This window comes from Camelus dromedarius, chromosome 5 (assembly GCF_036321535.1).
Source record: "Camelus dromedarius isolate mCamDro1 chromosome 5, mCamDro1.pat, whole genome shotgun sequence".
In the NCBI taxonomy this organism is placed as follows: domain Eukaryota; kingdom Metazoa; phylum Chordata; class Mammalia; order Artiodactyla; family Camelidae; genus Camelus; species Camelus dromedarius.
Window position 1 is genome coordinate 70089700 of NC_087440.1, and position 27146 is coordinate 70116845.

The window sequence follows — 27146 nt, forward strand, 5'->3', positions numbered from 1 at the left end:
ATATATGAATTTTCAGGGGACATAAATTAGCTCATAACATCGATTTATGTTAATTCCTTACCCAGAAGACAGGAATGACAGCAGAAACTCCAGAAAATGAAAAATAATTAGTCCAAAATATGATTTGAACAGCTAAAAAATTGAACTTGTAGTATTTGTTCTTAATAGTTGTGCAATTTCCTGAAGAAAATTTCATTGAAACTATTTAAAAGAAATGATTAAAAGTAACTGCTAACTTTTTCTTTCAGACTTCTTTAAATTACCTCAAAATTCTCTTCCCAAAGATGTTTACTGAGTAAATCCCTCTTATTTTGCCCAAAATGAAGTTCACCAAAGAGAAAATAAGTATCCTACACAGAAGGTACTGTGTTTTTATTGATTAGAACTGTGTACAGCTGTAATCCCTCCATCATACATATAATATACAGTAACTATCAAATATCTGATACTAAAATAACTTATTGACAAATTCTAATATTGAACACAGAATAGCTCTATCTCTATTAACAATAAAAAACAAAACCACTGGGTATCTTGGAAATTTTAAATTGAGACCATTATTTCACAATTTGAAAATCTGAGTAATCCAACTTTAAGATGACTTTCTCATTGTTGAAGCTTGCTCTGTCAATGTGCGATTTGGGACTTCCTTTTGTCTCAAGCCATTCCTGCATATGACGTACTTTGGAGGTTGGACCTTGCAATTGTCCTTGCACTGTGCCCTGGTCCGTGTTCTGGACCCAGCCTACTAATCCAAGCTTCTTACCCTCAGCCTAAGGGAAAGAAGAAGACAAGAGAGAGAAATGCAGTGAGACTGAACAAAACAAAGCAAGACTACAATCTGTTGCCAGAATCTTGGCCTAGAATCAAGCCACTGAAACTAATTTGATATTGTCCAGAACAGTCAAAACAGAACTACAGCAAGGAGAATCTCATTGCTGATCTTAAGATGAAGTGTTGACCACCTGACTCCATTTCCTTTTTCTACCCTATGAAACCCAGGCACCAGAATTTTTCATTATGTAGTCAATTTGGGTAAGATGCTTTCAAAATGATTCCCTAAGGCTGATTGTTGTTAGAATACTGGGCTACATCTTGTTCATTTTCCTTCTCCTAGTCAAAAATCTATTTGGTATATTAAATAGAAAAGCATGAAGTTATCTGATCCTTTTCTTTCTCTTTAACCAGCACCATACCTAAACAAATCCAGATGATTAAGTGTCCATTATGTCTTTTAAGATCAGTAGAGAGTATTTCACGATTTCCTGGGCTACTCATCCCATTGTTCTCACTGTAGAGAAACTGCCTAACCCAAGATCTTTATGTTGCATCCAAAGCTCACTTCCTGTTATCCTCCTGGGAAGAAAACAGCAGCCTCTGAACACCACAGTTTCATGAGACTACATTTCATGAGAAACCATTGACTTTCTTCACTTCTGCCTAAATAATCACAATTCCCTTAAGGTTGAATAAGCTTATGAGAACTATCTAATCATTGTAGTTATTCTCTTCTTAGCCTTTCCAATGTTCCTTCCTTTAAACCATTAATTGTAGAATGACTGAAAATTGGGGAAAGGTAGCAATATTCTAGAGGTAATTTTATTTTTGTAAGATTTCCAAGTAAAGATATTATAAAAGTTATTGATTGTTACATTTTATCTAAATAGAAGAGGCTGGATTACAAAAGAAAATGGGGGTTAACATGATTGCATATCCAAATGCCAGACTAGTGACCTAGTAAATGTGGGGAATTGCTGGAGTTGGCCAAAGAAAATGTTATGCATAGGAAAACTATGTTTGATGAGGAACTGAAGTATCCATCAAATTGGTTCTGTTTAAAGCAAAAGATATGTTTGCATAATGAACAAAAGAGACTTTGGTCAAATAAATAAGTTTAAAGGATACAGAGGAAATTAAGGAATGAAGAAAAATAAGAGATACCTACAGCATGCATTAAGTGTTGAAGACTGTGGCATTAAAAAAGAATGCAGAGAATCGATTTTGAGTAAGACTCCACATCCAACTGATTTTGTGTAACAACGACATTCTTCTACCCAAGGGAGTGGGCTATCCCTAGTTCTTAGTTACCTTATATGGTAATTAGCTATAAAAATGATTGTGTTGAGTTCTTGAGCAGGAGGTTATTAACAGTCAAATTTTAAATTGCAATGTGATTTATCTAAACTCCTGAGAGTGAACAAAACACTCCCAGTTTTGGTGTTGAGAATGGGAATTTCCTATGGGTTTTATTTGTGCACTCGATTCTGTTCCTATTTTTGAAATGATAGCATAATGTTGCTGATTCATGTTCAGTTTTGAATATCTATCTAAACAACTAAACAGTTTTTTCCTAGAAAAATTCTAAAAAACTAATTCTTCCTCATAACAATATTTCTGCTTGGACAGTCATCTGGAAACATTTTAAGGAATACAATCACCAGCTTTAGTCTCAATCTAAAAAGAAAGACCCTCAAACCAAAAACCTAGGCTTCCACCTTAGGAAACTAGAAAAAGGAGAGCAAACCAAACCCGAAACAAGCAGAAAGAGGGAAAGAATAAAGATTAGAGCAGGAGTTAATAAAACTGAGACAGGAAAAAAGAAAAAGAAAAAGAAATGAAAACAAAAGTTGATTCTTTGAAAACATCAACAAAATTGTCAAACCTTATGCTAGCCTGATCAATAAAAAAAAAGAGAGAGAGAAGGATCAAATTACTAAAATCAGAAATGAAAGAGGGGATATTACCACCAAATTTACAGGAAAAAAAAAAGGATAATAAGGGAATAATATGAACAACTATATTCCAACAACTTAGATAACTTAGATTAAAAGGGCAGATTCCTAGAAAGACTCAAAAAGTACAGAAACTGAATCAAGAAGAAATAGAAAATCTGAATAGACCTATAACAAGAGATTGAGTTAGTAATCAAAAACTTCCCTCAAAGAAAAGTCCAGAACTAGATGGCTTCATGGGTGAATTCTCCCAAATGTTTAAAATAAAATCCTTCACCAATCTTTCACAAACTCTTCCAGAAAAACAAAAGAAGAGGAAACACTTCCCAAATTATTCTATTAGGCCAGTATCACTCTCATGTCAAAAAGAAAGACATCACAAGAAAAGAAAACTACTGAATATTCCTTATGAATACTAATATAAAACCCCTCAAAAAAATAAGCAAACCAAATCCAGCAACATATTATAAAAAATGATTATACACCACGAAAAATCAGAATTTATTCCAGGAATGCAAGGTTGATTCAACATACAAAAATACAGGCACACCTTGGATGTATTGCAGGTGCAGCCCCAGACCACAGCAATAAAGAGAGTCACAAAAATTTTTTGGTTTCCCAGTGCATTTAAGAGTTATGTTTACACTATACTGCAGTCTATTAAGTGTACAATAGCATTATGTCTTTAAAAAAGTACATACTTTAATTTAAAAATACAAAACAAAAATATTATAATAGTAACATCAAAGATCATTGATCACAGATCACCATAACAACAGCAATAATGAAAAGTTTGAAATACTGAAATTACCAAAATGTGTCACAGGCACAAAGTGAGCAAATGCTGTTAGAAAAATGGCACCAATAGATATGCTTGATGCAGGGCTGCCACAAACCTTCAACTTGTTTAAAAAAAAAAAAAAAAAGCAAAAGCAATGCCTGTAAAGAACAAAACAGTGAAGGACAATAAAAGAAGGTAAGCCTATATGCCATATTAATTAATAAAACACTATATTAATAAATAAAACAGAATGTAATATGCCATATTAATAAACAACCAGGTGATCATCTCAACAGATGAAGAAAAAGCATTTGACAAAAATCCAACACCTTTTAATGATAAAAACACTCATCAAACTACCAAGTCCATAAAAACTAGCAACATTGCACCTCGCAGCCTCTCTTGCTCCCTCATCTTCAGAGATGCCCACACTGTTACTTTAACCAGCCTCCCCAGCCCCCACCCCCGTGTACATCTTTCTAAATAAATCTACTTTTACTCAAAAAAAAAAAAAAAAAAAAAAAAGAACTGGAGTCCAGAAATAAACCATTACATTTATGATCAACTGATTTTTGACAAGGGTGCCATGACAATTCAATGGGGGAAATAATAGTCTTTTTAACAAATGGTACTGGGACAACTGGACATCCACATGGAAAAGAATAAAGTTGGACTCCCTACCTCAGACCACATAAAAAAAAATAACTCAAACTGGATCAAAGACTAAAGCTAAGTGATTAAACTATAAAACCCTTAGAAGAAACTTTCAGAAGAAAACAGGCATGAACCCTCATGGCCTTTGATTAGGCAAGGGTTTCTTAGATATAACACTAAAAGCGCAAGCAAAAGAACAATCAGATAAATTAGACTTCATCAACAGTAAAAACTTTAGTGCTTCAAAGTTTTCATCAAGAAAATAAAAAGAAAACCTGAAAAAAAAAAGAAAACCTGAAGAATAGGAAACTATTTGCAAATCATGTAAGTGATAAAGGCCTAGTATTCAAAATATATAAAAGTTCTGACAGTTCAACAAAAAGACAAATAATTCAATTAAAAAATGGGCAAAGGATTAGGAGACATTTCTCCAAAGAAAAAGTATCTTCTTCCATGTGCCAATAAGCACGTGAAAAGACGATCAATATCATTAATTATTAGAAGAAGGCAAACAAAACTACAATGAACATATATACACACACCAGAATATTACTGAGCCTTAAAAGGAAGGAAATTTGGACATATACCACAACATGGCTCATTCTTAAGGACATTATGCTAGTGAAATAAGCCAGTCAGAAAAAAAAAAAAAACAAATACTGTATGATTCTACTTATATGAGGTAGTTAGAGTAGGCAAATTCAGAGAGACAGAAAAGAGAACTGTGACTGCCAGGGGCAAACGAGGTCCCCTCTCCTTTAGGAGTTATTGTTGAATGAGTACAGAACTTCAGTTTTGCAAGATGAAAAGAGTTCTGTGGGTGGATGGATGATGGTGATGGTAGCACAACAGTGTGAATGTCCTGAACTGTACACTTAAAATGGTTAAAGTGGCCAATTTTACATTATGTGTATTCTACTACAATTTTTTTAAAGTATGTTATATAGTTTCCAAATATTTGGTGATTTCCCAGTTATCTTTCTGTTATTGATGGTAGATTAGTTCTATTATGATCAGAGGAGAACATGCTTTATATGACTTAAACCCTGTTAAATTAATTGATATCTCAAAACAGAACAAAACACCACAATGAGATATCACTTTGCATCCACCAGGATAGCTATAATAAAAAAGACAGACAATAACAATTGTTGACAAAGATCTGGAGAAACTGGAATTCTCATGCATTGATAGTGGGAATGTAAAATGGTGCAGCTTCTTTGGAAAACAGTTTGGCAGTTCTTCAAAAAGTTATGCATAGAGTTACCATGTGACCAAGCAATCTATTCTTAGGTATGTAATAGGTACAGAAATGTTCACAGCATCATTATTCACAATAGCTAAAAAAAAATGGAAACAACCTAAATGTCCATGAATTGATGACTGGATATATATATATATAATGTGGCATAGCCATAAATGGAATATTACTCAGCCATAGAAAGGAGTGAAGTATTGACACAAGCTCCAATATGGATAAACCTTGAAAACATGTAAAGTGGAAGACGCTAAACACAAAAAGTGACATATTGTATGATTCCATTTACATTAAATGTCCATTATAGGCAAATCCATAGAGATAGAAATGAGGTTAGTGGTTGCCAGGGGCTGGGGGGATGCAGAGTGAGTGCTAATGGGCATGGGGTTTCTTTTTGGGGTGATGACATGTTCTGGAATTAATGCATATCTTTGTAAGTATACTAAAACCACTGTATTATACATTTTAAAGGGGAATTTTATGGAATATGAATTATATTCCAGTATTTTTTAAAAGTCTAATGACTCATTCTAGGAGTGATGGAATTTAAGAGGCTAGATGATATCAACATGTAAACAGACTGTAGTAAACAAAATAATTATTAAAATGAACATATATATTTAAATGATTATAAGCAGTCAAGAATAAGTTACAAGTCTAGTTAAGGTGAAAAAAGGATGACATTTTCCTTGCAGTTTTCCAAATCAACATTTGTTTTTCTGCATTCTTTTATTCTCTCTTTAAACTGAGGGGTGGGAGGCACAGTAGAGAAAGATGGGCTATACTGTCATCTGGTCCTTAAAAACTTTAATTAACCTTTGAAGCTGCCACCTCCATTTACTAAATCACAGGAACTTATCCCACATAATTGGTAGCAAAGCTGACTGGAAGATAGCTTTTGCTATGACTTTCAGTAATTCTTTTTTTGCCAACAGACACTTCATTATATGAGGATGAAACAAGAGGAAAAGATTTTCAAGTCATTGGGAAAAGAGGTAGTGACATTTAACATTCATATTTCAATGATTCAGGTTTGAATTTTAAGTACTACAACCCCAGGAATGTGACACCTGGCAAGTTCTGCAGGCTTAACTCATTATCTTTGAGGTTGAAGGGATGCTGTGAAGGCAATAGCCTGATACCCACCCTATAAAAGACACAAGGCAAACCGAGATTGCATTTGTGTGTGCATATTGAGGGAAGGTTAGTGACATTAAGGTAGAGGCTGTCAACAGTTTGTTCATCCCCTCAACTACTCCTTTATATTCTCATAAGAATACCAGGCTCCACGTTCAATGTTACCATTACTTATCCTGGAGTGGATAAAGTATTTTCATTAGAAAAGCTTCACCTGGAAAAGGTAATTGTTCTTTCAAAGCTAAAACGAGTAGAAAGGAATTAAGTGGGGGAATGGGAGAAGGTTGAAGAGGGAAAGAGATCTGAAGAAAATGTAGCAGCTGCAGAGGAAGCAATTACATAAATGTCATGAGTTCATCAAAATGCCATCTCCTCCATCAAGGTTAGCTTTCCTACAAGAATTGTGACTTGGCTTGATGATGTCACAACAGGGAGAAATGGGGAAGCCCTCTATTCCCCTTTGGAAAAAGAGAAGCTCATCCATATGTGTCTAGGCACTCAAGTACCACTGTTAGGATAATCACAGCAGATGAGTCTTCCATTTACATTGTGTTTTACCCATTACAAAGCATTTTCATACCCACTGCTGTACAAACCACCTCTTTGCCATGCAGCTACCAAAGAGCCAGCTTCTCCCAATGCACATTTCTCAGGAACATGTGTCTTGTTCCCATGCTCATAACCTATGTATGTTCCCAAGCCTGTAGGCCACATACCTGAGTGTACTTGCGGAAGAACACCCCTTGCACCTTCCCAAAAACTTCATAATCCACTGATATCAGGGTGTCCCCTTCTGCCATGCTCATGCTCAAACCTGTCAGAGACCAGGAAAGCAGAAAAGTAAAGAGCTCATTATCCTATTCCGGGGCCCCCAACCCTGAGACAGAAAGGGCCACACTGCATCCTTAACCACTGCGACGTCTCCCTGACCTTAAGGTAGCTGAACTTCGGAGTAAGTAAACGGATGGTTGTAAGCGCGGGTGTGTAAAGTAACAGGAAGACACCTGGGCAAGGAAACTTCAGGTCGCGACTGCCCACAGAGGCCTCTTTTGGGGCAAATACCTGCTTATCCAGTTTCCTCCCTACACCCCCCCTCCCCCCCGGTCCCGTGCCTTCTCCATCCTTCTCTCTTCCCACGGACCTGGCTTCCACGCGGCCGCCAGAATCTCCTCCTACTGAGATTTTAGGGCTAACCGAACTAATGGACATGCCGCGGGACCCCGTCCCAGGCTCACCCTCCTCGTCCTCCTCTCAAGAGTCTGGGACCACCCGGCAGACCACCAGGCCAACGGTTCCCCAAGGCGCGTAACCGCCGCGCCCGGAAGCCTAGAGCGCGGCTCCTCCTTCGCTGTCTCTCATGCCTATCACCTCTGCAGGCCAACCACAGACGGCGCACTCGGCCCAGAGCCCGCCCAGAGGGTGGGATTTCAGGACGCAGTAGTCTAAAAGCATCAGAGCCTCGGGTTCGCGGGATCTGTCCAGGGTTTCGGGCACGATTCTACAGAACGAGCCCTCACCCCATCTCGGTCACTAAGCACACCATTTTTTCCATCCATTTTCTCAAAGGGAGAAGGAAATCCACAAAGAAACACTTTAGATAAATCCAATTATTCTGTAAATATTTACTGACAGCTTCTGTGTGCCCTGCACAGTTCTAGGTGCTTGATATACATTAGTGAACAAAAAGGATCCCTGGCCTGGAGGAGCTTAAATTCTGGAGATGGAGACAGACGATGAACATTAAACACCATAAACAAAAAAAATTAAATAGTTACAAAGTCCACAAATGATAAATGCTTGAGATGGTATGGAGAAGGGGAACCCTTCTACACTGGTGGTGGGAATGTAATTTGTTGCAGCCACTATGGAAAATAGTATGGAGATTCCTTAAAGAATTAAAAATAGAGTTACCATATGACCCAGCAATCCCACTCCTGGGTATATATCCAGAGAAAACTCCAATTCGAAAAGATACGTGCACCCCAATGTTGACAGCAACACTGTTTACAATGGCCAAGACATGGAAGCAACCTAAATGTCCATCAACAGAAAATTGGATAAAGAAGTTTTGGTGTATACATATATGGAATAATACTCTGCCACAAAAAAGAATGAAATAATGCATTTGCAACAACATAGATGGACCTAGAGATTTTTATATTAGGTGAAATAAGTCAGACAGAAAAAAACAACTATCATATAGTATCACTTATATGTGGAATCTAAAAAAAAAAATGACACAAATGAACTTACTTGCAAACGAGGAAGAGACTCAGACATAGAAAACAAATTTATGTTTACCAAAGGGGAAAGGGGGAGAGGGATAAATTAGGAGTTTGGAATTAGTAGATACAAAGTACTATATACAGAACAGATAGTAAGGTCAAACAACAACTGTATAGCACAGGGAATTATATTCAATAGCTGTAATAACCTGTAATGAAAAAGAATATATATAACTGAATCACTATGCTGTACACCAGAAACTAACACAACATTGTAAATTAATTGTACTTTAAAAAGAATTAAATAGAAGACATACAACTTTTCTGCCCTCTCTTTTTCAGATCTTCTTAAATTCTGGGTCATGTCTAAGTCTGGAATTGGGAGCAGGGGAGATAAGTGTATAGGAGGTCCCAGTGGAGGTTATTTTTCTCTCTGATTCTGGAAGCTGCCCACCAGAGTCTACCTTGCTCAGAAAACTCCAAACAATGCTTATCTAAAGCAATCAGTCAATCACCAGCACAAGCAAAATAACCCAGGGCTCCAGAATCACAATTGAATTAGTCAATCTAAGCCTAATGACCAAATTGCATGTGTTCATTTTGGGAGAAGGAAATTGTCAAGGGGAGATGTGGGTGAAGTTTGTTAAAAGTAGGATCACCTTGCAGGTGTTTGAATCCATATACCCTAATGATTAAGAATGTGTATGAAGGAAAACTGTGGTATTTATTATCCCTATCTGGATTGCTTGTGTACATTACATCTCTTCATAACATAATACTCCATATGTGAATATGCCAGGTTGGCAGATGAGGCAAGGTGAGATGGATTTGCAATGGAGACTATGGAGATTCATTATTCCACTTCCCCACTACAAAGTGAGGATCCAGATCCTGGAGCATCATATAACCTCAGTGGGAGTTGGGTGAGAAACTAGATTGAATGTTACGCTTGGCAATATTTGAAAATAATGCTGAACAGGGTACCTGGCTGAAGTTCTTTCTTTCTCTAAAATTTATTTTTTTAAAACTAGCTTCTCTGTAGAATTAACCTTTTGAACATCTACTATGTATGGGACACTTTTTGTAAGATATACAAAAATAAATGGTACATAATCTTTGTCCTCAAAGAGTTTTTTAATTTAGTATAAGGGACAAATATGCATGCAAATAATGACAATACAGTGCACAGAATGCTAATTCAATTTCATCAACATCCATTGAGAGCTCATTATGACCCTGCTCTGGGCTATAACAAGGACAGAAAATATTATAAGAGCACAAAGGAGCAGAGAGATTCATTCCGACTGGGAAGACTGGGAAAGTGTTCTCAGAGGAACCAGCATATTATCCAAGGTTACACAACTACAAACAGTAAGTGATGGAGCTGGGATTTAGTTCCAGGCAGTCTGAGTACAGCGCCTACTCCCATGACTGCTGTTATGCTCTACCACCTCCCAGGAGTTTGAAGTAGCATAGTACTATTGCAGGAAAATGGGGCACAAGAGGATGGTCATGGTCCCTGAGACATGCCCCACCAAGGGTCCTTGGCTTCATGCAGGAAAGAATTCAAGAGCAAGCCACAGTGAAGTGAAATTAAGTTTATTTAGAGAGATACACACTCCATAGACAGAGTGCACACCATCTCAGAAGGCATGAGGCCCTGGGGGTGTGGGGATGTTTCGTTTTTATGGACTGGGTAATTTCATATGCTAACATGTGGGAGGATTATTTCAACTATTTAGGGGAAGGGGCAGGGATTTCCAGGAATTGGGCCACTGCCAACTTCTTGGACTTTTATGGTCAGCCTCAGAACTGTCATGGAGCCTGTGGGTGTGTCATTTAGCATGCCACTTATTACAATGAGCATATAATGAGGCTCAGGGTCTTCTGGAAGTCTAACCTTTGGCCATCTTGTTGGTTCTAGTTGGTTCTAACCAGTTTTTGTCATATCTTCGAAGGCTATGTCATTCTTTTAATGGTTGCACCTGTCCCCTTCCCTCCTGTCCTGTCCTGTCCAGTATCACTGAGGTTAAAAAAGTACAAGTAGTCAGGTGTGGCTGGACGAAGGGTTCTCAACCCTGGCTGCACATAGGACCTTGGGAGAAGCTCTTAAAAATACTGATTCCCAGGTCTTATCCCCTAGAAACTGCTTTTGAGGGGGTCCTAAAGCACAGCCAGGGTTGAAAGCCCCTGAACTAGACTCTGAGGAGGCAAGGCTGGAAAGGGAGGCTGAACCTAAATAACCTGGCAAGTTGAAATACCATGTTAAGTTACACGCTTCAGCTTTATAGGTAAAGAACAAGCCACTGTGTAGGAGAATGATAGGATCAGAAATATTTAGGATAATTATTTTGGCAGCAGCATGGAGGATGGGCTTGGAGAGCAGATGAATAGCAGTTAGGAGAGTGGTGCCATCCCAATGAGACAAGAGGAAGAACTCACCTAGGGCACTAGAAATGTAAAGGAAGGGTCATATATAAGAGACATTGCAGAGTAAATTCAACGGTCCTGCTGACCAGTTAGAGAGAAGGGGTGACAAAGAGGGAGAAGTGGAAGATGACTGCTGCTTTCAGCATGAGAGGGAACACTGAAGAAAAGTGGTTTGGGGCATAGGGAAGTGATCACGAATTTGTTATCTGTCATACTGAGGTTCCTGAGGAACATTCATGTGGAGGTGCTACATGGGTAGTCAGAAATTTAAGTCTGTAACTAGGAGAGAGAGCTAAGCTAGATATCATTTAAACATAGGTAAGCCCTGAAATTTCAGCATTAGGTTGAAATCATTATGGAAGAGAATGTCTGGAACTGCTTTTTTATGAGAAACTCCTAAATTTGGGGGTGGGGTGGGGAAGGGCAGGTAAGGAAAAGACATAAATGCCAGATACCTGTAAGAAGAAGGAGTACGGACATGAAAGAAGAAACCAAGAAGGCACAGGAGTAAGTGAGAAGAATTCCAAGGGAGAAAAAAGTCAATAAATTGAAAATGAGTAGGCTGAAGAAATAGCAGCTTTTGTCTTTGGTCATTGGAAGGTCACTGGTAGCCTGGCAGTTACATAAAGTAGAAAGCGGGAGCCAGACCACAAGGGACTGGACAATGAAGGGGAGATGAGGAAGTCAGGGGCAGCAAATGTAAAATTTTCTATTAAGAAGTTTCGTGGAGAACAGAAGAAATGAATGGGTCCCTAAGGTGAGAGGTCAGGTTACGGGAAATGGGGTTTGTTTTGCTGGGGAAAGTTAAGCATATTTTAAAACCAAAGAGAAGGAGTGTGTGAACAGGTACCACTTGAAGTTAACAAGATGGAGGGGTAAAGTGAGTCAACTTCTGGAGGGTACTGAAAAGGACCAATTCAAGAGAACTCGTGGAAAGACAAAGATTCTTCATCCTCAGAAACAAGAACAGAAATCAAGTTGGAGGGAGGCACCCTGGGAAATTCTGCCAGACTTGGGGGCAGGGGGTAGCTTTTCCAGTTGATGACAGGCAAGCCCCATGCTGAGATAATTGGGACCTTGAAAAGAGTGGGAAATGTCTGGAAGTGCATACAGAAAGAAGGCAGAAGAGAGTCAACTAGAAAAGAAAACAAGGCATAAAAGGACTGCCCTGGAGCACCACCAAGGAATTTCTTTTTAACTTGTAAAAGCTGTAATATGACATGTTGAAGTATTAACACCGACCACTGCTGTCTATTATTATTTTCCATGTGCATGAATCTTTTTAGTAGTTTACAGGGAGAAAAGTAAGCAGCCTGTTCCAAACAGCTTACACAAATGAACTGAAACATGAAGACAAAGTCTTTTCTGATGTTAACAAGTTATAGAGTATCTTTAGTGTTGAAACCAGGTTATACTGAGTATTTTCGACCTGGTAGTTAACTTTATTATTATTACAGTTGGCTGAGTCATTCTCGGGCCTTGAGAAGAGAGAGCCAGAGTTACCAGGTGAGAGTAAAACATTATATCAAAATAATTAGATTGGCTACATAAGAGATACTGCGGAAAAGACACTGCGTAGCAAAACCTAAATAAGTTGCTAAAATTTGAGCAAGCTCCAAACTGTTTACAAGGAAAAGCATGAGAGTATACAGCCGTACCTGGAGCCCTTACAAAGCAGCTGAGCGTGCTAAGAAAGGCTATCAGCAGGCCTACTCCGGCTAAGTAGGCCAATACCGGAATCCTGCGGCAGAATGACCTGAAGGCACAACTAGGGGCTCCGTCCTTTGCCAGAGAAGGGCACACCCCAGGATCTGAGAGCATCTCCCTGAAAAAAATACAAACTCTTTGATAGAGCCTCAGAAAATCCTCTCACACCCTCTTCTCCATTCCCTAAGGGCAGGGCTGGACGAAGCTGCAGACTTGGCAGGACACCGGGTCAAGTGACTCTCTGGTTGACCGCGCCCGCTACCCTGGCAGCGCCAGTTCGTGTGCGGACTGCGCCTGCGCACACTGCCCAAGCGGAATTCTCGGCGAGGTAGGGCCGGGCGCGCATGCGCTTCCGTCTCCAGGCAACGGGAATAACAGAGGCCCGCTGAGCGCGCGTGCGCGGCTGTCGGTTGTTGAGGGGTGTTTGGTGGGGAAAACTAAGTCTTGGGGTTTCGCCTGAGCAGGAACGGTCGCAGCGAGCCTCAGGTAGACGGAAGGGTGACAAGACATGGGGTCAGCACCTAGACCTCTCAAAGGCCCGACGGACCGAAGAGTGAGGGCTTGTCCCCAAAGCGGAATCTCCAGTGGGGGCGCCCCGGCTGACCCTTCAGGACAGAACTCGGCTTCCGCATTCCAGATCTAAAACCGGCAGCGGCCAGTTCAGGTGGTCCCCGCCTCTCAGGTTACAGACTTTCCTCCGTGTTCGCCGCGGGGACTCCTTGGGTGAGAGTTTGTCAGCCACGCACCTGCTGCAGGTCCTAAGTGGGCTCTGTTCTCTTTGGGGTCAAGCACGGTTCCAACAGGAGAGAAGCCCTGAGAGCTCTTTTTGCCAGTCACTTACTATTGGGCCGCAGTTTTCTTGCCTGTAAAGTGATGGGACTGGACTCAGAGTCCTAAGGTTCCTAAATTACAGTTATGAAACTCTGAGCGAACCCTCAGTTTACGGGTGAAGAAACTGAAGCTAGTGAGGGGTAGCTGCTTGTTCTGTGTCACAGGCCTAAAAACTGACTTTCAATTCCATAGCTCTTTGCACCTACTACGGAGTAAACTGTATGTGCAGGAATGTCACTGTATGGCAGAAGCTGGTACTGATGTAAAGGAAAGTGAGGTGGCAGGAACTCCTCTATCAGATTGATTTTTCTTTCCTCGGGGCCTAATGAGCACTCACAGGACATAATAAGTGCTCACCAAATGCTTACTGAGTGAATGCTCTGGCAGACCCAGGAGCACTGTCCCTAAAATGTCTGAGGGAAAATGTGGGTAGGACAAATATAGAAACAGTTTACTTTAGCAGAGAGGTGAACCTCAAACAAACTCCTCACATATGTCTGGTTTAAATCTCCCCTAGGCTTCAGTCCAAGCCCTGAATGGCTGGTCTCCAGTTGGCGCCGCCTCTACCTGTGGGCGTTATGCTCCCATATAATAAAACAGAAGCTCCAAGGCTCCATTCAGCTAAGCAAGAGCCCTATGAAAAAGGTGACTCTCTCCAGCATTCCTCTATGGGGCACCTGAGGAACAATTTCCAGCAGAAGCTTTTGAGTGATGAAGAGCTGACACTGGATAATCTCTACACTCACCGCAAATGGAACACCTGCACAAAAGCCCGAGGCTACTCCTATCCCTGCTGTGCTGGAATCAGCCAGCAAGATTCGAGAAGCAATCCCCAGGGCCAAACAAAGGGTTTGCTTTACTCATCGGGCCTTCAACCCCGGTATCCCAAAACAAATAGCAAGGAATTCATCCCTTTTACAAAGAAGCGAGTTGGAGTGGACCGGGCATACCCACTGAAACCTGTGTTTCATCGGAAGTCCCATCATACAGGTGAGGCTGACACTGATGGGGACCAGAATGTCTCTCCAAGGCCCCCTGAGCCTAGAGAGTTTTCATACAGTAACTTTGGTTCGAGAAAATGGGTTTATTCATCTGTGATTGGTACAGTTGCTGCCACTCAGGAAGAGAGGGTCATGGCAAACCCCAACAGAACTGAGTGGATGCAAATCCAAAGACTAGAAGCTGCAGGGGAGAGCTTAGAAGAGGAAATCCGAAGAAAAGAGACCCTTCTGAGGGAAAAGCTGAAGAAAACAGAGGAAGAACTAAGAAGGATCCAGAAAGAAAAGGAACAGGCTGAGGAAAATGAAAAAAGAGAGCTACAGAGAATGGCACTCCCCAGCAGGAGAGTTAAAGGTAACAGCAAGACCACATACAAACCTATCTTCTCCCCAGAATTCGGGTCTGAGGAGGTCTTCAGTAGAGACAAGGGAGGGGATGAAACTTGGGGATGGTGTCAAGAAAATTCTGGTCCATTCCAGGCCTCTGAGTATGGAATTCAGAAGCTCAAAAGGGAAAGCTTGGTGGCAAGCAATAACAAAATCCGAGACCGAGCCTCTGGGTCATTGAAGGAGGAGAAGTTTACTCAGGCTTCAGAAGTGCCACACAGTGCTTTTCAAGGAGCCACCAGCGATTCTAGCTCGCCTAGGGCACCAGACTCCTCGGGTTCCAGCTGTTCCACTAAAGAGCCAGAACTGGGCGAGTGCAGCCACTGTGGACGAAAGTTTCTCTTGCTTAGGTTGGAGAGACACTCCAACGTCTGCAGCAGGATGCAGGGTTCCAAGAGGAAAGTGTTTGACTCCTCCAGGGCCCGGGCCAAGGGCACAGAACTAGAGCAGTACTTGAACTGGAAGGGAACAGCCTCCGTCAAGGTAACAAGGGCCTTATAGATTTGCTTTTGAGTGGGGAATCATTGTAAGGGCCTGTTTATAGCCTTATCAGTTCTCTTTAGAAAAATTTCTTGTGTCATGTAGGGAGAAAGCGAAAATTAGAATTTATTGATTACTACTGTTTACCAGTCACTGTGATGGGAGCTTTTCATATGATCCTCACCACAACTATGTGAAGATTTTATTATCTCTTATCAATTCAAAAATCAATTAAAAAATCAGAGAGGTTAACTTGCTTGAGATCACAAACAGCTTTAAATTACAGAATCAGCATATAAATCTGAGTCAGAATGACTCCAAAATCTAGACTTAAAAAATATATATATATCCTTTTGATTATAGAGGTAATAAACATTTACTGTAGGAAATTTAAGAGACATGAAACATATAAAGAAAAAAATTATGCATTTCATCACCCTGAGAGAATTCCTTTCTTTGCAACATACTCTGCCACCTCCCAAGATGAGGAGGTGTTACCACTCCTATAACTGCATCTACTTTTTCTAGATTAGCTTAATTTTGATACACCTTCTTAGTAAATACATGAAACACAATTAAGTTTGGAATTCTTTCTCTCCCCGTTTAAAGTGTAAACACCTTAAAGGTAGAGAGCTTTATTTCTTATGAACATTCCTAGCTGCAGAAAAACTAGGTTGTAAAAAGTAAGAACTCTGAGACACTACCATAATTTGGGGGTAACTTCTGGACAGCCAGATCTGGAGAAGATTGTCTTGTGAATAAGTTTACCACCCTGTCAGGCTGATACCACTTGGTGTGTTTTAGAGTGTTTCTCTAAATGTAGCATGCTGACAAGCATTTTTTATTTTAGTAATTTTAATGTGTATTGGAAATACAAAACATAGTAGGCCCTTGCTTTCTAAGAATCATGCATTTAAAGAAAAATTGAGTAACAGTAAGGGGGATAAAGTGAAAGTGGTATGCAAATAAAGTGTGGGAAAGCCTAGACCACATACATTCAAAGCCCCGTCCAACTCTAATAGTCTCGTAAACTATGAGAATGTTATTCTATTTTCATTTCTTTCCAACCCTCCAACTGCTGCGCTAGCACCTCGTTCATTAGCACTTTACAGTTTATGTGAGTATTTTCTGGGGCCTATATTTATGTGATGGCTGTTAGGAGAAGTCTCTTACAGTTAAGTTATTTCTTTCAGTACAACTTGGGAGATCACCAAAAGATAGTCCTTCCACGTTCAGAGATGATCTTCCTGAAATCCAGTTTCCAATGAGAAGTCAACATTTTGCTCTTGCAGATAATGACATGATCACCAGTTCCTGTTCTTTCCTGCTTTCTTTCTGGTCAGTCCAATAATCGACTGGGGTATTCTCTCACTATAGTGGTTTATTTCTGGCCAGAACCTAAAAGAACCTTGTGTTTCTTAAATTCCTAAATACAGTAGCAGTGAAGCAAAAGAATTGGGTTTCTGAGATCAGAGGCTTTAGCTTTGTGGAAACTAGTTTGAGGAAATACATTGCATTGAGGACACTGAGGCAGAAAGGATCTGGCTTGCGATGCACTCCCCTTCTTGGAATGTCCCAAGTCTTATTCCAAAGCTTTGTGCCTTTGGAAGCTAAGTGGTTTGTGTCTGTCACTCCTCCAGTGTACTCACAAGAACCGGTGATTTTCCTAGTATCATTTAATATTCACATAACTTCTGGCAGACTCATACTTCTGGTCTCTCTACTGGATCTTAGGCATTTGAGCACAGAGACTACATCTTTGTGCTTTGTGGTTAATAAGTGTTAACTGAATAAATTTCAATACAATGCAGAATTAAAGTTTAAGTATCATATAGTTGAGGAACTTTCCCCTAATTCAGTTCTAAAGGTTCCTGGATACCGTCTCTAATACACTGATTCTCTTGCCTTGTCTGTTTCAGTAAGACTCTCCTGATGGATCCTTCCTCTTCCTTTGATAACATCTCCATTATTCACCATTAACGATGTTAGTTCGCTAAGCAGCTACTTGCCTTCTTTTTTCTTCTTTTAAAAATTAAATTTTATTTTAATCTAAATAATATTTGAATACATTTTAAAAATCATGTAGTACGAAGTGACCTATAATGCAGATCAACAGTATTCTGCCTCATCCCTCTCCTGCCCATCATCTAGCCCCCAGAGGCAGGCAGCCTTCAGTTCTGATATGCATTTCCATATTTCTAAATAATGTGCTTATTTTCTTGATTGATAAATTTTGGATATCATCTGTTGACTTCCTCTTATGGATGCTGTGGGTTAAACTCTCTTTCATATCCCCTCTCCTCCCACTTTTCTCCTTCCCTTATCCTTCCATTGTAGTAGAATCACAATTTTGGGTTAAACCAGTAGTCAGCTTTTACATGATAATAACCACATACATTTTGTTCACTGGTTGAACAGATTCTGCCCCTGCCCACGTGCACCTGGAGTTAGTAATTGACTCATGTTTTCATTTGCTTGGTTTCCTACATACCTATCTGTAACTTTTTCCCCTAAATGATCCATCTGATGTCAGGTACCTGTTAATATTTTTGTAAATGCTCAAACACCTCTCATATGCCATCAGTTTTTTTTCCCCCCTAAATTCTGGAAACCTCCTTCCCACCACTGTTTTTCTTCCTGCTCCAGTCAAACTGGTTCTCCAGACCTGTTGTCTTGGGAGTTCTTTTTGCTTCTCTCCTGTTTCTAGCATCCTGTGTCTTCCTTTTTCTAGCTTCACTCCTTGCTTTGCTGAAGCTTACTAAGAAAGGTGCATAGGAGGCATATTTTTTGTCTTGGTATGAATGAAAATATCTGCATGTCACTCCTTATATTTGGTTGATGATTTGGCCAGGTAGAGAACTCTAGGTGGAAATAATTTTCTGTTAGAACTTTTATGGCATTTTCCACTAGCTTTTAGCACCCAGTGTTACTGTTGAGAAATCTGATGTCATTTTGATTCCTGCTCCATTATATGAAACCCATTTTGGTTTTTTTCTTTTCCTAAAAGCTTACAGGATTCTCACTTTATTCTGAAATTCTGAAATTTTACAATGACTGTGTTGGATACTTGGTAGAGCATTTCAGTCTTAATTCTAGGAATGTTCATTGTCTTACTTCTTCAATAATTTCCTCCTTGTGCTTCCTTTATTCTTTCTGGAACTCCTGCTGGTCAGGTGTTGGACTTCCTGGATTGACTTTCTAGTTTTCTAATCCTTTTTCCCCCTGCTTTCCATTTTGATCCTTTTTCCCATTCTGTGTAATTTTTTGACATTATTTTACAACATTTCTACTTTTAGCTATTACAGTATTAATTTATAATAATTCTTTCTGGTTCTCTCTTTCCTTTTTCATAGCATATTCTTTATATATACAATCTCTTCTAATACTCCTTTGTTCATTACTATATGTAATTGGCAGGGACTTGTGACACTGCAGTATCCCAGCTTGCTTTGATGGTAGATTTAAAAAGTCATCCAGCCAACCTGATTTGAAAGCAGAGTACTAGCAACATCTGAAACTGAAGTTCCTTCCCTTTTTTTTTTCTTGACATATGAAATTCATTAGAAAAGAACAGCTACAGAGACACAGTGTGCTTTCCCCCGTCCCTACCCTTTAAAGTATATAAAGATGAGATTCCCTTCTGCTACCTGCCTTGTTGCTGCTTCCTGAGTGTGTGTGCATGTGTGTATTAATGTACTTGTTTTGATCTCCCCCTTGTTAGAGCTTTACTCAAATATCTTGTGATCCCTGACTGTCCACTTAGATTTAAGCTTAGTGGGTGGGGCTTGTTGACTGTGAGGGACTTCATATTAGGATTATCAAATCGTGAGCCTTTTAATTGGGGTCTCTCAGAGTCAGCATCTGATGGCTTTTCTCCCCACTGTTTGGTGCATCCAGAAAAGTCTTGACTCCTATGAGAGTGCCAATGTGCCCGGTACTCTCAGAGCTGAGTGAGGAAAGGAGGCTGACAGTTCCATAATCTATCATGTACACTTGCACTTAACCCCCATTTTCAGCCCCTAGATTAACCCTGTTCTCCATTGTGCCTGGGTGTCGAGTCTGAAACCTGTTTGGTTCAATTTCTCCAGAGAGGGTGCTGAAAGTGTTGGGCACGTGGATGTGCAAGGTGGAAAAGGAGCCCTGGGGGCCAACCTATTTGCAGCCCTGCACCTCCCCCTTTTCCACTACCTGTACTTCCAAGCACTGAGCCTCTCAGGGGTTCTGCTGGGAAAACTGGCTTGCCTCTCGGTACTGTCCCCCTTTGCAGGCCCTTAGTTTAAGTGCCTCCACTCTGGCAAGTCAATTATTGTTGCTCCTTTCCTGTTCTCTCTGACCTCATAGATTAACTTACTGTCATTCTAATGGAGTCTTAGGAAGGGGATGAGATAAATGCCAAGTTCAACGATCAGTCTTCTTTCAACTTACAGGCCGAACCTCCTAGGAAGAGCAACTGGAGACAGAAGCATGAATCTTTCATCCGTACCCTCCGTCAGGCTCGAGAGATCCAGCAGGTAATTGCCAAAGGTGGAAACCCCTCAGATCTGCCTCCTATCCGGCCTGCAGAAAATCCAGACTATATTCAGTGTCCTCACTGTAGCCGCCACTTTGCTCCCAAGGTGGCTGAGCGGCACATTCCCAAGTGTAAGACCATCAAGAACCGTCCTCCGCCTCCAAGGAAGCATTACAGTTGAGCAGACAGCAGTGGAAACCTCAATAGTAAAGAAGGCTCTGCTTCTCTTCAGCAGTAAATGGGAGTAAAATAATCTGATGCGGAGCAGAAAGAACTGAAACTTTGACATCTACCAGATCTGCCTGCAGAGCTGAAATCAGTGAGGAGAGACCCACTGCTAAGCAGCAGGAGGTGGAAGGAAGCCTCAGCTTCCCATTAAATCACCACCTCAGGCTGATATGCCTTATGTTATTATCCTAAGAGCTGATAGGTGAAGACACGTAGGAGTAGCAAGGAGTCTACATTAAAGCTCTCCTCTTGCAAGCCTGACTTGTGGTTTGTGCTGGTTAAGTGCCTGCATTTGCTGTGCCGTCTTGCCATTGCCTCTGCATGTATGTCTGTGGTTCCTGTTAACTCTTCTTGTTCTTGCAAGAAGTTGGCTTTTTAGGATGAGCTGGTGTCAGAGGATCATGGTATCTCTTGTAAAAAATAATACAATTTTGCTGTAAGGCAAATGACCTCTCTGGTACATGGTCCTGGCCAAAAGCCAATACAAGTATGGAAGGTTAGGGTGCCAGTATGTCCTAAACCCTCCCGATGTACTGTGTAATACAGTGAACCTCATCTTTATGTACTTTACAGGGTAGGGATGGAGGAAAGCACACTGTGTCTCTGTAGTTGTTCTTTCCTAATGGATTTCATATGTCAAAAAAAAAAAAAAAAGGCAGTTGGGGGAGGAAGGAACTTCAGTTTCAGCTATTGCTAGCACTCTGCTTTCAAATCAGGCTGGCTGGATGACTTCCTAAACGAGGCAGCAAAATCTACCATCAAAGCAAGCTGGGATACTGCAGTGTCACATGTCCCTGCCAATTACACTACAGTAAGCTTCTATTTTAGAAAGTAAACTTTAAAGGAAGAGGTACTAGATCTTTAAAATTTTCTCTGGACAGAATTGTGTCTAGTGCCAGTAACCTTCATAATTAGGCTCTCAATAAATGGGTTTTGGGGATTTAAAAATAATAAAATGAGTTGAGTCCTAGACTTATCAGATGGGAGAAGTGATAAGGTAAGGTCTGATGGGGGTAATATCAGTTCAGGCAGATGAAGCCAGCACAACAGATCTGAAATATTAGTAAGATTATTGTCCTGAGAACATCACTTAAATTGTTAGTTTAAAATACTGGAGAAAAAATCACCCAACCTGACCTAGGCAAAGGCAGACAACAAAACTGTATTTGCTGAACAACAGCTGGCACTCACTCTTGTTCCATTTCCTCTGCACCTTCTGCTGAGTGGCTGGGCTAACAGATCAGACCAATTTGATACGAGTTTAAGGCTTTAGCTGTGAAGCTGCAGGACACTAGGCTGAAACAAGTTACATATTAAAAAAATAGCACATATTGCTTTATGCTCTTCTTAATTGTTACAAAGAAAAGGAAGTATCATATAATGGGGCCTTTGGTTGGCCATTTAAAGAAACCTCACAAAGAGACACTGGATATTTAACCCAATATATACATCCCCAGGCAAGTTTAATGAAGTACCCACTTTAAGTTTCACATTTGATGGTAAACGCAATAGAGGACAAGAATGAGCAGTGGCCAAGGTCACAAAGTGGTAGCCTGTGGACTGCTTTGCCCCACAGATATGTTTTATTTGACTGGCATAGCATTAAAAATATAATCCAATATTAAAAATATGGGATATGGAGCTTGTCTTGAAAAACTGGAAATTCTGGAAACCCTGGGCCAGCTATCCTGCATAGCACCAACTGAGTGGGGTTCAGAATCAGTTTCTCCTTCCAGATGGAGTGAGGCACTCAGATCACCACAGCCCTGCTTGGCCTGCTTCCCTTATTTGCCTTGTCTGCCTGGTTTGTAACCCCTAGAGGAGGTTATAAAGGTCACAGACCAGGGGCCTGCAGGGAGAATAAATGTGTGTGGGGGAGGGGAATACCTTCTATAGACACAGAAAGTGTTATTCTTATATTGCTAGAGAAACAGTCAATGTCATAATGTTCCCTTCGATATCAACATGTTTAGGGCTTCATTATATCACGAATATTTATTGGCCTTCAAATTTAGCTTGACTGGCTCTTTGGGAAGAAGTAAGAACCCTTTTTCTATCTTAAGTCTCTTCCTGGATAGCAGAGGATGACAGAGGGTAAAAAATGCTGCTTGTTAATGTCCATGTGTTATACTGCTTTATCCAAGAATCTTCAGTGCAAGTAAAGGCTATAAATTTTAAAGTTCAAAAGGTTAAGCAATGGGAAAAATCTCATGGTGAAACTCACTTCGCTGAAAAGTACGCGGATGCGCTGAGACAGTATTAACAGCAGTATACTGAATGCAGCACAGCATCTTTGGCCAACATTTGCTTTAAGTCATTAATTTTTGCACTTTTCACAGCTACAAAGGAGGTAGCAGAGATGTGATATAGTGTTTTTCTCCCTAATGTTCATTATTCTGTGAGGTTTAGTGATCAGCATGTTTATTTCCACAGTTAATCACTGAAGCAAGAAATGATTTTTGGCTTTGTGGCAGGAAGGAACATGTTTTGTAGTCCTAACTACAGCCTGCTCTGCCCTGACACTATCATGAATAATACTTCTTTGGAGGGCCAGGGATGCTATCTGAAAGAATTTATTTACAGTACATCCTTGCTTCAGAGTTGTTCTATTATAAATGTTTCCAAATATATGGCAAAACCAAATGAAATGTGAGTTTAAGGCTGTTCTTGCTTTAAATTTTAGTGAAATGTTCAGCCAAGAGAAGTCATAACTTGGCTGTGCTATGCCAGGGAGACCAAATGCAGTTCAATCTCTTTGAGGGAAAACAGTTTTACAAACACAAACTGGCATCATCATCTGAAAAAGCTGACTATGACTAAGGAGGTAAGTACAAGATGTGTCCCTTCCTCTTTTAATGACTCATTTTTTTTCCTCCCTCTGCATCTTAAGCATTTTCAAAGTTTTTATGGGAAAAAAGTTGTAGTAGCAGAAATGATTGTTAGCAAGAAAAAAAAACTGGGAAGAAGCAAAGATTATTTTTGTGCAAATGTCCCTTGCATTGTTTCTGCTATAAGACCATCAATTTATTTATATAAAGACTCACTGAATCAAAGATTCGTGAAGGCCTAGAGTCTGGGTTTTTTTTTCCCCAGTGACAAAGGTCCATGCGCAGGCTTACTGAGGCATAGCACTGATTGAGAGTTTAAATGTTTATTTAAAACAGAAATGCCAAACCACTCCACCCTCAACCTTTCAACATCTGGCTAACAATAAGCTAATTCTTCAGCAACAATGTCAGAGCAGAGGAGTAACTCAGGTTATACTATAACTCAAAAGCAATACTACTGGAAAACTTAAAACACCTAGCACTACATAAAAAAGAAAAATAGGACACAATTTAAGAGAATGAGCTAGAGAAAACCATTCAAAGGCATTTCTGATGCTTCACCTTCCACTTTTTATCTGATGTGTGGCTGCCACCTTTGAACTGGTTTCTATTTGCATAGCTTTTTGGTGGGTAAAATCATATGGCTGTCCCAGGCACAATTTGGGAAAGTGCAAATTGTCTCTAAGGCACAGAACTTAGATTCTCAGCCAGATTAACAGCAAACGTAAACTTCTCAAGGGAACATGCTAGAGAAAATGACCCCAGCGTTCCACTGCTAGAGAGTGATTCCCCCTCTGGAGCCAGAGCAGGGCTCTCACCCTCTCTTCAATGCTCACTTTCATCCCACAGTCTCAGCAACGTGCCCATGTTCCTCAGTTCCACGGCAGAGGCAATACTCATGATTAACAACCAAACTGACCCTGCCTCTCAGGCCTGCTGAGATGGTGAGCATGAGGGATACAGGAACGTGAAAGGCCAGTCAGTCCTTAAAAAAAAAAAAAAAAAAAAAAATCAAAGTTGCATTTACATGATGAACCAAAACCCATTGTTAGGGTTTGTAGCAAACCCCCAAGTCCCCAGAACTTGTAACTTTAATCCAGGGTTGGCCCCTTCCCTTATTTTAAGAAAAGGCTTCGGTGATTACATTAGTACCATTGTACTAGGCTTCCCAGAATTGAGAAAACAATGGGAATATCAAACCAAAGAAGATCCCATTGAATAGAGTTGCCCATCCCCAGCTGTGGGGTTTTCCCAGAGCAGCAGCCTTTACACCATCAGTTTTAGGGAAATAGCAAAAATTTCCATTGCACAGGTCCTCCCAAAACATTAAACAGATATCAAACATTCATTTTTTGGTTCCAGAAAATAAAACAAAAATTAATCTAGCTGTTTCTAGGGAGGTAGGATGTGACACTCATTAAGGCAGTTCCTGTGACCCAAGATACTAAAGGAACATTCCAAAGGTTAGAGGTGGAAACACATAGCTCACATCCTTAAGTAGAACCATCAAATGTTTCTAGGATACTTTCTCTCTTCAGGAAAGCTTAGCTTGCTCCTCTCTACAAGGACATGAAGACACATGGATCAGAAGGGAGCTCTCAGCCAAATTCCTCTCACTTGGCAGGTTCCTCTTGTACTATTAGGCTTCAGGGACTACCAGGTTTTGGTGCTGGCTTTGGGCCACTCAAGTAGGAAAGATGATGCATATTCACTGATATGGCTTCATAAAATACCAAAAGGGGAAAAATACTGACTAGACATACAGAAAGGGAGTGGTTGGGGCTGCTGTCAAGATTAGAACCCTAAGAGCCACGAAGGCAGAGGCACAAGAAGCCTTCTTGGGCAGAAGACTCAGTCACTCTAGGCTCTCTTGAAGATACCAAGTAGAGGCATATAAAGGAGGACCTCCCCTCATGGTTTTCTCTTGTCTGTTCCTACTGACTTAATTCTCTGCAAGATGCCTCATCTCTTAGAGGTATCTTCCAAACCTAGGAAATCTCACACTGCACCAGCCTGAAACTCCTGCTGTGTGATGAGGAAGGACCTGCCCTTCTTTCTCTACTCCTCACTGAAGAAATTTCAATCAACCCTCAGAGGAAAAGCAATCTAATCTACTTCTCCTCCTAAAGCATTTAGCTGCACAAAGTAATTGAACTTTCTGAAAACAAGCCCCAGATTGACTCCACCAGACATATTTTCCTGGACTCCGGCTCCTGAGAGGGCTTAGAACACTTTACCACTCTCCAGATGACCCTGGATGGGCCACACTGGTTCCAGCCCACTCCAGCTTTACACTTTAACCTCCTCCACCCAGAGGTGCAATGCCTGGTGTTGAATTCCTAAGGCAGCTTCCAATTCATGGTGAAAATGACAAATGGGATATAAGCTGCTACCAGCAAAATTAAGGTGAGCATTGTGTCTCCTCTTCAAAGGTGGGATCACCAGATGAGGTACAGAGCTGCTGTTGCTATGGCAGTCACTGAGGACAAAGCCAGGGCCACGGGGCCCTTCCATTTTCCAACACAAAACCACTCCTAGATCCTATCTAATAGGCAATGCTACTCTCCAAGTGTACATGGAAAGTGCTTCAGAGCCTCTGCCTTGCGCTCCTTGTCTGCAAGTGAATGAAGCCAGGAAAGCGCTCTCTGCATTCAGTAAGTGTGCTGTGAAGGTCTTTGGATCCCAGTTTCCTGGAGGCTGTTAAGGCTTAGGAGACTAGAGGCTGGGTCGACAGGAGTCTGTTCCCAGGAGGCACCAGGAATCTGAATCTAAGTCAGGCTTTGGATCCATTTCCATCTCTTCCTTTGCTGTCTGAGTTCCTTTGGAATGCATCCCCACCTGTCCAGATAAAACACAGTTCCACATTAACAACACCGCCACCTAGTTACAGCAGTTTAATGCCAATATCTAAGGATGTGTAGCCAACAGTTTTGTGAGAAGCTCATAATACTACCTACCTTAATAATATAGGACCTTAGATAAAGTCTACACCTTTACATTTGCTGCAAGTAGGTAATCAACTATCCTGGTTTATCCAGGACTACAGGATTTTCTAGGATGCAGAACTCTTAGTTTTAAAACTCAAACAGTCCTAGTGAAACAGTCCTCCTGCCTGCTACCTCTGCCAATCACCCTTGCTTCCCTCAAGTATGTAAAATGCTTTCCAAAGTAATTTCATAGACATTATTTCATTTAATCCTTAAAACAATCACACCAGGTGGGTGATACTACTTTATTCTTTTAGGTGAGAACCAGGGCTCACAGAAACCAAGTAATTTGTCCAAACACATAAAGCTGGTAAATGGCAAAGCCAAGGGTTAAACGGTATTTCCCCAATCCTAGTTCACTCTATATACAGTGATACTATGGCTCTTTAAAAACAATGCAAGCAGCATCACCTGTGAAGTATTTTTACCAAAAATGTTTAACTTGAATCTAATCAAGCCTTAAGTCTAACTTTCAGTTTTCAGAAATGACAGGGTGACGTAAGAACAAATTAAGCAACATCTCAAGAAATTAAGACAAATCCAGAATGTGGGACATTCTGTGAAAGCAACTGACTCCATTTCTTCAATAAACCAATGCCATGAAAATTAAAAAAAAAAAAAAAGGCAAGGGGTGGTGGTAGAGGGAATTTTCTATATTAAAAGAAACAAGAAACATAATGTAACAGGGTTCTTGACTGGATTTTGGTCTTGATAAAAACAGTTATAAGGACATTTTTATTGGAAAACTAGGGAAATTTGAGTTCAACTAAGTACTAGATGATAATTGAGGATATTACTGTTATTTTTAATACTGTGTGATAACAGTATTGTGGTTATCCAGGAGAATGAATCTCTTTATTTTGGGATATATGTAACAAAGTATTTAGGGGGGCTATGTCATGACTTTCATAATTTACTTGAAAATGATTTAGCAAAAAAAAGAAAAAGAAAAAAAAATATACATACACCCATA

At 40.4% G+C, this 27146-nt stretch overlaps 3 protein-coding genes across 9 annotated transcripts in view; 1 reads left to right on the forward strand and 2 right to left on the reverse strand.

Moving 5' to 3' along the window:
• Positions 1 to 342: 342 nt before the first annotated feature.
• ACYP1 (acylphosphatase 1) lies at positions 343 to 13182 on the reverse strand. 3 transcript variants are annotated; one of them, XM_010976480.2, is made up of 3 exons: positions 12876 to 13182; positions 7279 to 7376; positions 343 to 773 (listed from the first exon to the last, which is right to left on the reverse strand). In XM_010976480.2, the coding sequence occupies exons 1-3, from the start codon at positions 13036 to 13038 to the stop codon at positions 558 to 560; spliced, it is 477 nt and encodes a 158-aa protein (XP_010974782.1). In that variant the 5' UTR covers positions 13039 to 13182; the 3' UTR covers positions 343 to 557. The 3 variants fall into 3 exon arrangements, with proteins under 3 accessions (XP_010974782.1, XP_010974783.1, XP_031309941.1); XM_010976481.3 differs by lacking the exon at positions 12876 to 13182 and adding an exon at positions 7798 to 7925; XM_031454081.2 differs by lacking the exon at positions 12876 to 13182 and adding an exon at positions 7704 to 7906.
• Positions 13183 to 13286: 104 nt separating this feature from the next.
• ZC2HC1C (zinc finger C2HC-type containing 1C) lies at positions 13287 to 24202 on the forward strand. Of its 4 annotated transcripts, none has more exons than XM_010976479.3 (3): positions 13287 to 13647; positions 14273 to 15623; positions 20048 to 24202. In XM_010976479.3, exons 2-3 carry the CDS (start codon positions 14292 to 14294, stop codon positions 20309 to 20311), a joined length of 1596 nt encoding a protein of 531 aa, XP_010974781.1. In that variant the 5' UTR covers positions 13287 to 13647; positions 14273 to 14291; the 3' UTR covers positions 20312 to 24202. The 4 variants fall into 4 exon arrangements, with proteins under 4 accessions (XP_010974781.1, XP_031309937.1, XP_031309938.1 ...); XM_031454077.2 differs by having other exon boundaries at positions 13287 to 13606; XM_031454078.2 differs by having other exon boundaries at positions 13287 to 13588.
• NEK9 (NIMA related kinase 9) overlaps positions 23494 to 27146 on the reverse strand; it is a 34069-nt gene continuing 30416 nt past the window's right edge. The window contains exons 22-23 of one of the 2 annotated variants that reach the window (XR_004137445.2): positions 25580 to 26024; positions 23494 to 24171 (exon numbers count right to left, since the gene is read on the reverse strand). Coding sequence is in view for 1 of the 2 variants with exons in the window: in XM_010976478.3 (XP_010974780.2) it covers positions 25902 to 26024 (123 nt within the window). In the remaining variant the exon portion in view is untranslated. Of the gene's footprint in view, positions 26025 to 27146 lie in introns of both variants that reach the window. The other variant, XM_010976478.3, reaches the window with a different exon arrangement.